Genomic DNA, 11,543 nt, shown 5'->3' with positions numbered 1-11,543 from the left:
GGCAATGAAGAAACTCAAATGTTATTCACCTTTAATAGTGAGACTCTTGACACTTTTATTTCTGTTACAAAGAGTTGCGTATGTAAGGACAAGTTATACGACGATTGAGAGCTTAGGACCACTCAAGTTAGGCTAATAAGAATGATATTACCATGTATACGTCCCGGGGTATCCAATCGATGGAATCGATAATCGATGACAATCGATATCAATCGATACCAATCGATATCAATTAATCGATTGATATTGATAATCGATGACCAATCGATGGCGAAGATTCGTGTGGTTATCGATTGGTATCGATTATCAATACCAATCAATAGATAAATTGGTATCGATTAGTATCGATTTGTTGCAGATTGACGGAACCGCATAAAAAACACAACTTTGTACGTAGTAATTGTAAACACATTTCATTTAAAATGTTAACAGGAGAACAATACTCTCTTCTTTCTCTCATACGTTAACGCCCCGTCCACAGGAATCCGTTTTTTTTTTTTTTTTTTGACAAATTAAAGGTTTGTTCCATGGGCCAATCAGTATAGACTTCAATAAACGGAAACTGGTTGAATCGTGCCTTCACAGAAAAATTCTGGTAGCAAATACAATAATATTATGAGAACAGTACACCGAAATCACATGTGTTTTGAATAATTTCATATTTGTTTGCCGGGATTGTTTGTTACGGTTCTAATGGAGCCAGGAACACCAAGAAATTGGAGAGAGTAAACGAACGGGCACTTAGACTTGTATATAAGGATAAGAATAACTCTTACGATAGATTGCTAAGTTGGATTGGTTTGCATAGCACTCTAGAGGGACGTCGTATCCAGGACATGTTGATCACAATAAATAGCTGCTTCCAGGAGAGGGCACCGACCCCCATTGCAAACTTATTTAAAATAAAGGACACAAAATATAACTTATGGGGCACAAACATGCTCTCATTGCCCAAAGTAAGAAGCACCAAGCATATGTCTTAGGTCTTTTCGGTATTTCGTTGCAAAGACATGGAATGCGCTGCCGGACTCGATTCGCGCCATGGCCGGCACAAAGGAATTTTTGGGAAGTATTCGTCATGCAGCATTTTAAAATTGTTATTATCGTGGTTGGCTTTTGAATTTTTAAATTTTAATTTGTACTCACACATGTATTGATACATGAATTATTGGATTTCCTGGATATTTTAGATTTTTAAATTTTTAGATTTTAGGTTGTTAGCTAATTTTTATCTTTCTTTTGTTTTGTAATTTTATCTGTTTGTTTGTGGGCTTCCTGTAAAGTAGCTTTTAGCTAAGTGGAGTGCCACGTAAAATAAAGTTCTTATCTTATCTTATCTTTAATAGAAAAAAAAATCACTAACAAAGAAATATCTGCATGTAGAGGATCCACAAGCTCGGACTTTCTCTATCTTAGTTTTACCACCTATTATAGGATTTTTCCACGATGGTTCACAACTTTAAACAGCTTTAAACTTGCAGTGAACACTTCACCGACGTTCACCTCAAAACGGCAAAGATGGTAGCCTTTGACGATGCACCTTACATTCAGTAAAGCCTCTACCCGGCCGTCTCGCGTAGACATTATACTGACACGGAAATAATGCCAACTTGTAACTTAATGGTATAATATACGTAACATTGTGTAAAAGCACTGTGCAATAAATTGTCCTTTACTCTTGTACGGCGTACAGTACTGTATTTCTAACTCAGTTACCGGTCAGTATAAAATGCAGACCGCAGACTGGGTATAAAATGCAGACTGCAGACTGCAGACTGAGTATAAAATGCAGACTGAGACCAAAATTTCCTCTTCGTCAAAATAATATAGGATGCATTTTGAATTTTTCAACTTAACTTACACTAGTGTCATACAATCGCCTTTTGAGATCATTTCCCATGAAATTGACATTATTATATTCTTTTCGAAAAGTGTCAACCTTGAATTGAAATGAACAACCCTAAAGCATAATGTAAGCAAATTATAACGCGGACACATGACCTTTCCTTCGCACGTGGTCGACTTTGCGTCAACATGATATGGCATCGGTGACATTGGTAAGTGGCAGTAAAATTAATAATGTTTTTTGAATAAAATAGGTGTTCATGTATTGCTAGAATACTGAGGGTATACAATGTCTTTGACAGTATTTATTCAAAGAAACTAGTTAAAATCTGTCGATTTCAATTGCTTGCCCCCTCGGAAATCAAGTCTGTTTACCTAATTATAATATGAAAACATGGGCGTATTTATAAATTGTTTACGAACTAATGCAAAGCGATTGAACGCGAGTCTTTTTTGTGAAGAAAGGACCTCAGGAAATAAAAAGCTACCAAATCGAGATAAAGAAAACAAACTGTTGAGAAATGGGTAAAAAATAAGGTCAATTTCGTGCGAGATGATCTCGGAAATGCGATTGCGTGACACTAGGGTTAGTTGAAAATTGAAAATGTATCCTGTATTTGACGAAGAGGCGGTTTTGGTCTCAGTCTGCATTTTATACCCAGTTTGCAGTCTGCAGTCTGCATTTTATACCTAGTCTGCATTTTATACCCAGTCTGCAGTCTGCAGTCTGCATTTTATACTGACCGGTAAGTGAGTTAGAAATACAGTACTGTACACCGTACAAGAGTAAAGGACAATTTATTGCACAGTGCTTTTACACAATGTTACGTATATTATACCATTAAGTTACAAGTTGGCACTGAACTTTGTTTAAAGTATTGATCTCTTGAAAGAGTGTTGACTGTCCTATTGTTTCCTTGCATGAAATGTTTTTGTATGATACACCATTAAAATTGACATTAGACAACGCCCAGTGAGTATTTTTAGTGATCCTGTATTAAGCGGCCAGTTCCTCAAGTCCCGTGGGTGGCCGTTCTATACAGGTTCGACTGTATTACGTAACGAGAATCAGATCTATTGTTTTGTTTGTACAGTCCGTTGGCCTGTTGTTAGCAAATTTGTATATCAGTTTGTCTGTTTTGTTGATGTTGTCAATAAGTCGTTTCTAAGTTTCAGGCAGTTGTAGGCAACGGTTGAGTGACGTTTGTTCTAAGTTAGTAAACCAGCTTTCCAGAGGGAGTCGGACGTTGATAATGATTTCTACTGTAGGTAACGCACCTGGCAGAGCCCCAGTGGATTTTGTGGTTCATTTGTAGATGTCGATGTGTGGCTACTAGGAATTTTCTTTCCTGACGTTTCCCTCAGCTTTTTAAAACTATTTACAGTTTACCTTTGGACTTAGTTGATGTTTTCGATTCCTCTTCCACCTTTTCGGGTGAGATTTCGTCTTGGAGCACAATCTGCGCAAACAACAACAAAGAGGAACAAGTTATGAAAAAAAAAAGAAAACTAAAATAAAAAGAAAGTCGCCTAGTAAGTAGTTTTTAATTTACAGCCTGTACCTCGCCTTCTGCAGCAGACATTCTTGCACAACGATATGGTGTAAACGAACTTCTTGCCTGATTGTTTGAAAACTGAGGAAAGTATCGATGCACGCACTTTCAAGGTTAAAACGCTTGTGGCAACATTAATCCTGTGTTTGAGTTTTGTGTTGTTTGTCTTGTGATTTGTGACAATATTGATCGTACCTTGTAATAATCACAAGCGGTTGCCCGTCTAGACCTGTTTGTGAGCGGTTTGTGAGCGCCCGAGAAAAATCTCCATACCCATTTTCCGTCGGGTGGTCCTTTATTCCAATGTGTGTCTGTGTGTCTTAATTTCGAAAATTTTTTAAAGTTTTAGCTTGCAAAATTAGAGGCTGGTTTCCATATGATCGCAGACGATCGTAGATCGCAGATCTACGGTGGCCCAGAAGGCTCAAACACAAACAAAAAAGAAAACGCAAATAAAAAAAAGTAAAACAAACAAAAAAAGAAAACGCAAATAAAAAAAATAGAAAACGCAAATAAAAAAAAGTAAAACACAAACAAAAAAAGAAAACGCAAATAAAAAAAAATAGAAAACGCAAATAAAAAAAAGCAAAACGCATACAAAAAAGCAAAACGCAAATAAGAAAACGGAAATAAAAAACAAAACGGAAGTAAACAGGAAAAACGCGTAGGGACTGAGCTCTAGGATTGTATTTTCGCGCCATCCGCGCCATTTTGTTCGTAAGCCACCATGTTTTGTAGCAGTTGTGGAGCGAAATCTCTGGTGGAAAATGCAAAATATTGCTCTAAGTGTGGATTGTGTCTTTCCAATCCCACAAGTGAATCATCCAGCAAGACTATAGGGTTCGAGGAATTCAGAAAAAAGGAGGAAACGGAGCGATCGACCCGATTTCAGCCCAGGAAAAAGCTCAAGGCATCGAGTACAGCGGGCAAGTTGAAGGCCAAGGAAACTGAAGTAAGTGTCAATACAGGCTACATGAAACTGGAGGCTTCAGGGAATCTGAAGAGATGCCGAGGCAAGACTTTGCCAGTGAAAGTGAAACCAACAGCAAACGCTCAGTGCAGTTTGGATAAAGGTCTCACTAAGCACGCAAATCACGACAAAAAGGTCCATGAAGGGTTGGAATACGTTCTGCTATACCCTGATCACAGTGAAGTCATAAATTTACCAGGCACAAACGAAGAATTTATCCTGGAGAAGTACAGAGAGGATGTAGGGAAATCCTACAATCGCATCACGCTTTTCATAGCCTCCAAAAGTGACTTTTAATGTCCGAGTTGCCATCCCTAGATGGGCTAGATGATGATATTGAGGAAGATTTATACGATGGTATCGATCTCGAAACCAGCGTTTTCGTAAGGAAGGAAACTGCAGTAAATGAAAAAGCTAAAAAGCTGACCAGCATTACACCATGTCTAAGGGTCGGAACTTCAGCGGGGCTTGAATAAGCTCTCTGCAAAGGTTTCTAAAGGGACTGTTACTTATTTGTTTAAAATAAAAAAATATTCACCGCACTTGCCTCTATATCCGTGTTACACAATCTGCTATTCAGTCCGTTGAAAGTCACAAAAGTCAAGAAACAACTTTTCCTTACTGACTTCAGTGGTCTCTGTACATTTTCTTTTAAAATGTGTAGGAAGAGGTTAAAACATCTAGAGAATTTTTCACTGGTGATCATTTCTTAATACTCGTATCTTCTCTCTTTCATTATACATTGATATATGGCATGGAGAAATTCGATGCTGATCACTGTTGTGACTTGCAGTCTTAATGACTAACAAGGTTTACAAGGGGTGCTTAATCAAATCAGACTGCTCTGTAGGCTGGAAGAATTAGCATATGCACTAATTGGACTTCACTAATCGTACCATCCACATGCCAGCAGAAATTAGGACCGTAACTGGTATATCTCCGTCTTGCCAACCTTCTGCGTCTCCTTTCTCTCGAACCAGCTGGATTTAGCTCCCGAAGAATATTAGCAACCCTTGCTCTTGGCACGTGGATGTGATGATTCAATCTCAGCGAGTGCCAAACTGCTCGGTAACCTCCAAGTTCGCCAGGTCCGGATATTTCCCTTCGCACGATTTCCCTAAGTTCTTGATCGCCACGTCTACTGAGACCGTATTCACGAAGCCGTCGTTTCAAAGTTGCAAGACTTAGCCTGACTGCATGTCGATTGTTTAGGAAGTCAACAATGACTTGATTTTCAAATCCAAGATGAAAATAGTGTTCAACCAATCGTCTTAATTCCTCTCTGTCCATTACATCTTCGGTGGTAGAATGTTTTCTTTTCTCTGCGAACAAAATGGCGCGGATGGCGCGAAAATACAATCCTAGAGCTCAGTCCCTACGCGTTTTTCCTGTTTACTTCCGTTTTGTTTTTTATTTCCGTTTTCTTATTTGCGTTTTGCTTTTTTGTTTGCGTTTTACTTTTTTTTATTTGCGTTTTCTATTTTTTTTATTTGCGTTTTCTTTTTTTGTTTGTGTTTTACTTTTTTTTATTTGCGTTTTCTTTTTTTTAATTGCGTTTTCTTTTTTTTATTTGCGTTTTCTTTTTTGTTTGTGTTTGAGCCTTCTGGGCCACCGTACAGATCGGAAACAATCGTAGACGATCGCAAAAAAGGCGGTTTCCATATAATCGCAACGATCGCAAAGCCGACCGTAGCCATACGTTTCGGTCAGCAGAAATGACAAATATACACGCGCGTGTAGCAAACGTACAACATCGCGAACGTGGAAGAGCGGAGATTTTGCTGCAAGCAAATTTACTCTTTCTGTTTGTCAGGAAGCGACACCGTCGTCAGTTCCAAAACCGTCGAAAACATCGGTTTTGGATTCGATAACGACCGTACGCAGTTCTTGTGTTGCGAAATTTGGCCCCCGCTTCCCCGGTCGATAAATTAAACTTCTGCTCGATTTTGTCCCAAAAGTTGGCCTTTTTGTTCTTGTCTTTAAAATCTTTGCTGTTGCGATGGTAAACATATTCATAACGTGCAACTTCCTCCATAAATTCCTCGTTACCGAACGCGAACATGTTCAATGACAACGAAGTGAGCCAAGTGAGTGTTGCTGCGTAGTTGACGTAGACCGTTGATCGAACACACGAGCGTTGCGGGGAGAGAACTCGAAATATTATGGGATGCGTTTCGATCGCGGATCGCAAAACTTTGGTTTCCATATGATCGCACAATCGCAATTGATCGCAGATGATCGCAGACGATCGTAGGAGATCGAACATGGTTCTATCTTCTGCGATCATATCGTCTGCGATCGCGATCGCAGGATCGCAGAAGTATTTTTCCATATGATCGAGACGATCGCAGACCTTATTGCGATCTGCGATCCGCGATCATATGGAAACCAGCCTTAATACAAGGTTGAAATTTTGGTAGCGAGCATTTTGTGCGTAAAATATTTTTTCCCCTTGAAATGTTTCCGCGGGTTTCATTGAGAAACGCACAACTGGCCTGCCATTTCAGTTCTTCGAATTTCTCCTAAATAGGAGAAACCATTTTCAGTGTGCCATTTGGAAGTGGCGCAGTCTACTTACATATTACCACGAAATGCCATTCGTTCCAAGACTCTGTTCGCGAATTTCATGGCCTCGCAAACTCTAGCCGGATCAGTGGTACCAGCACCAATAAAGCCCTGAAACCTTTAACGGCCGTGTGTATTACCATCTTGGCCGATAGCTAATAAATGCGTCATATTACTTTCTTTTTAGTACCTGTACAGACAAGACCTTTTAAGAATGATGATTATTCTAGAAAGTGACGCAGGCATACTCGGAAAAAAGAAATCCGAGTGCTCCTATCAGGAGTCGAACTTAAGACCTTCCGATTACTAGTTCGGATGCTCTACCACTGAGCTACAGGAGACTCGTGGGAGCTAAGGCCATTAAACTAGGTTCATGGGACAAACATCCTGCATACTGCTAGGATTTGAATGTCAAACGTGTGGTATATGAAAGAAACGTGATGGTATATTTCCAGCCTGGTGAATGAATGAGAATGATGATTATTCTAGAAAGTGACGCAGGCATACTCGGAAAAAAGAAATCCGAGTGCTCCTATCAGGAGTCGAACCTACCTCAGTGGTAGAGCATCCGAACTAGTAATCGGAAGGTCTTAGGTTCGACTCCTGATAGGAGCACTCGGATTTCTTTTTTCCGAGTATGCCTGCGTCACTTTCTAGAATAATCATCATTCTCATTCATTCACCAGGCTGGAAATATACCATCACGTTTCTTTCAAGATCTTTTAACTTATAGCAACTACACTTTAAGACATCTAAGCTCGCGAGAATCTTTATTCTTTAATTAGAAGTAGGCGAGCCTTTTCTAGAAGACGAAAAAGTCACGGCTTGAAGGCCAGATTTGACAAATGGGAAGACTCCTGAGCCTTATCTCATACACGAAGTTCTCTTAGAATACATGAAGAGGAACTAATCATTGTATCAAGTGATTTTCTTAAAAAGAGAACAAAGGAAAATGAAATTATTGCTATTTTTCCACGAAAAAACGGGGAGATCTTGAATTAAAAATAGTTGCAAGTTCATGCTTTTTAACTAAAAATTGATATAATAGACTTTTTTTTTTATCCACGTCCAATACTCGGGTATACCAGGTCGCCTGGACAGGCAATATTAGGAACCTTACGAAAACTGACGACCGCGACGGCAACGACAGCGCACTAGCGCCACAAAACAATAGGTTTAATGAGCAAACACGATCACTCTGCACGTGCACTTTAAATTTTGGTACATTTCTCTACCGTCCTCTGCAAAACAACAACGTGAAATGACCAAACTGGCAAGGTTTTGTGGAGAACGTGAACACAAGACGGTAAATTTTTCATTCTCTTTCTAAATTGAACGCCACCCCTACCAATTTGGTTCCTGGGTAGTTTGTCTTTTGTGTAGAAGTTGAGTGAGTTAAAAAAATCGCGAAGTAGCACAAATGAAATAAAGTTACATTTTCAAGTGATGTTTTCGTTGGCGTTGCCGTCTTGCGTAGGTCCCTATTAAAAAGGCACCTTGAATCTGGCAGATATCATATGGTTGACCATCAACAATGCAAGAAAACCGAATGGCAAATGCATGTTGTCTGTGCCTCAACTCTAACCAAAAAAAATCTATAGCCTGCACCTGGTCACCTGGTGAGCCCCAGGGTGAACCCCAGGGGTGGTTCTCTTATCCTACCGGTGCAGAAGCCCTGTACCCAGGGGGTACTCCCCTATATCTTAGGTATGTGTGGCGCCAAAAGGTATGGTTTATTACCCGTTTTGGTCTAAAATAGGGTTTACATTTTAAACACTTTGGACTGAAAGTCTGAAAACGTGTATGGATTCTGGATACCAGGCCTGAAAATGAGTGTGTTTGAATTTTAGGGGAGTACCGCAAAATTACATATTTTGGTCTGAAATAGGGTCGGGGCCGGTAACCGTGCCACACACTCTCACCAAAACCTCGAGAAGTACCCCCACCCCCTCTTCCCGGGCGTCCTACGAGAAGATAACACTTGGCAACTCGGCTAACTTTGTACCTTGAACAAGCCTTTCTATAAATCACAGTTAAATGTAAAGGCTGGTTTTCACTAGCGACGGAGTCGGAGTCGTAATCAGAAGCGTAGAGCTTATGATCTAGTGAAAACAGCGTTCCGATTCCGGAATGTAAGCGACGAAGTCGTAAGCGGAGTCGGAAGAAAATGGAAACGTTCTGCCAGTTCCTCTGACTCCGATTCCGTCGTGCTTATGACTCCGCTTACTCAGACTCCGATTTTTGATTTTCACTAGGTCATAAGCGCGAAACGCTCTTACGACTCCGACTCCGACTCCGTCGCTCGTAAAGCGTGAATGACAATATAATACAATATGTTTATTGAAATCTCCCCATGGGGGCTTTAAGTGACAATAGGTTAAATAAATAAATAAATAAATAAATAAATAAATAAATAAATAAATAAATAAATAAATAAATAAATAAATTGACGAGTTTGCGTAGGGGCAGGAGTTAAGTGGATTGTGTTTTCTTTCTTAAAACATTTTTTAGTAAGAGGTACCGGATGGTTTGGGAAGTTTACTGGTAGAGATGAGGGGTTCCTCCACCTCCACCGCTGCAAATATTGTACAGTAGCCGGGCATTTATTGCATTGCAAGTTATTGTAATAGGTAGAAAAGGTAGAATGTTAAATAGATTAGATTAGTATAGGTACATTTGTTTTGTTTGTACATGTGTGCATGGCCCTCTGAAGGAGTAACCCCCCCCCCCCCACCCCGTCTACCCTTGCCTCCCCTTCTCACGTCTTCACATTTTAAGATTTTTTTTTTGACTAATTTGACGACCGCATAAACTTCATGAGTGCTGTGTAGAATGACAACTGATAGGATGATAGCTTTTCCGTTGGGGGAAGAAAATGAACAGTCCAACCACAAAGGACATTGGACATAACGCCAGCTGCATGAATTAGCTTATGAAGCGTGACAGAAATAATTATGCATGTAGTTGAGTGTGAAGGTAGTGTGTTGGAGCGATCAACTTTACAATTGCTCATGAAATATTCCTTTTCTTTCTAACTGAAAGGAATTACAGCACAATGGACAATGGTATAGTTCTAAAATTTCAGTGAGCTGATGGAGTTCGTTACATGATGGTTGTTTTAGTGAGCGAAGACGGCAATCACGAATTTTGTAGTGAATGTTTACGCGTTGTCATGAAACAACTGAACTAAGACCTCAGGAATGCGTGGTAATTTCAAGTGATGGATGAGTGAATCTTAAAAAACACAAAACCGAGACAAATAAAGAAATTCCGAGAGACGAAAGCACGGCAAAACGAGGATGAGTAAGAGTCAGTCGTGGAAGAATCTTGCCCCCGAAGGTGAGAAATCGGTTGAACCGAGGCGAGCAAGTTCACAACCGCTACACACACCACAAACAGCAAATGTGTCGAGCCTTGCGCCGTCAAAGTCAAGTATGGAAGATATGAGGAGAAGGATTGTTCATCTAAACAAGGAACTGGAACAAGAGAGAATGCACTCGAGGAATCTTAAGAGGGACAAGGGATTGGAGATCAGGCAAGTTCGCGATGAAGAACAGAGGAAAGCTGCTACAATGCTAGCAGATTTGAGGTCGAAGCTTCACAAGGAAAAGATGAATGAGCTTACGTGTCTGCGAGAGCAGTTACACAAAGAAAAAGAAAAGGATATTGTACAGGTTATAAGGCAAAAGGATGAAGCTTTTAGAACTGCTCAACAAGCTTGGGCCAAGGAAAAAGACGATATCAAATCGAAGCTTCGAATGGAGCTTCGGAGCGAGTCCCGCGAAGATACGAAACGGGAATTTGAAAAGGAACGCGGGAGATTAGAGCAAGAGATATCTGATCTTCAGCGGCAGAAACGAGAACTAGAAGATACGCTTAAGCTTGTTCAAGGCGCTGACAAAAGAAAAATTGACGATATTCGTAGAATACACCATGAACATGAAGCAGAGCTGGAGAAATTTAAGAGGAATTCTTGGCAAGAAAGCAGACAACAGGTGATTATAGGTCTATGAGTACAAATTATCTCTAATGATCTTAATCGTAATTGCGTGCACCATCGGAATACGATGAAATTATATTGAGTCCCACAAATTGATTGAAAATCACAGTCAGATAGTACTTGATTTTTAAATTGAATTTATGAATCGAGTTCATAAATTTCACACTGTGTATTGCTATGTGTTATTGTATTGTCAGTAAGCTTAAATATTGAAGTCTTCTTATATTGTGCGTCTATAAAGAGCACTTGATTGTTTTGTTTGTAACTGTTCCTGATTTCAGATCTATTTATTCCTGTGTTAGATGAATATTTCCGTGTCTATTTTACAGTACTTCTTATTATTATTAATCAAAAATGTCTTATATTTGATACAATTACATACTGTTAGTTTATCGTAATCAATTCAAAACCCTTTGAAATTGACGACGAGGAATACATGAATCACCTTTAAATGCAAAATATTTCATCAATAATTTCATTTGTTTATGTTTAGTTATGCACTTGTCATCGGCTTCCCCGAGGGGGGGGACCCCGGGCTGATGTGGGGGAATACGGGGACTTTAAGGGGACTTTGCAACAAATTTCTTCCCTTGTGGTGGGGGAAATGTGG

General features: G+C 39.7%; 1 protein-coding gene and 2 long non-coding RNA genes across 16 annotated transcripts in view; 1 reads left to right on the top strand and 2 right to left on the bottom strand.

Moving 5' to 3' along the window:
* Positions 1-3,642, bottom strand: part of LOC146472731 (uncharacterized) — a 3,987-nt gene extending 345 nt beyond the window's left edge. The window contains exons 1-2 of the long non-coding RNA XR_014866581.1: positions 3,408-3,642; positions 3,236-3,305 (exon numbers count right to left, since the gene is read on the bottom strand). This is a non-coding gene — a long non-coding RNA (uncharacterized LOC146472731). The remainder of the gene's footprint in view (positions 1-3,235; positions 3,306-3,407) is intronic.
* The window catches only part of LOC146472730 (uncharacterized), a 96,228-nt gene that overhangs the window by 55,829 nt on the left and 28,856 nt on the right, over positions 1-11,543 (bottom strand). The gene's annotated exons all lie outside the window — the stretch shown is intronic.
* Positions 9,916-11,543, top strand: part of LOC146472729 (uncharacterized) — a 70,163-nt gene continuing 68,535 nt past the window's right edge. For all 14 annotated transcript variants that reach the window (XM_085119450.1, XM_085119437.1, XM_085119449.1 and 11 more), the window contains exon 1: positions 9,916-10,928. In XM_085119450.1, the coding sequence (XP_084975576.1) occupies positions 10,233-10,928 (696 nt within the window). In that variant the 5' untranslated portion in view covers positions 9,916-10,232. The remainder of the gene's footprint in view (positions 10,929-11,543) is intronic.

This window comes from Pavona decussata, unplaced genomic scaffold, assembly GCF_977016875.1.
Source record: "Pavona decussata unplaced genomic scaffold, jaPavDecu1.1 SCAFFOLD_98, whole genome shotgun sequence".
NCBI classification, from domain to species: domain Eukaryota; kingdom Metazoa; phylum Cnidaria; class Anthozoa; order Scleractinia; family Agariciidae; genus Pavona; species Pavona decussata.
This window is presented reverse-complemented; position numbering and strand designations above follow the sequence as displayed.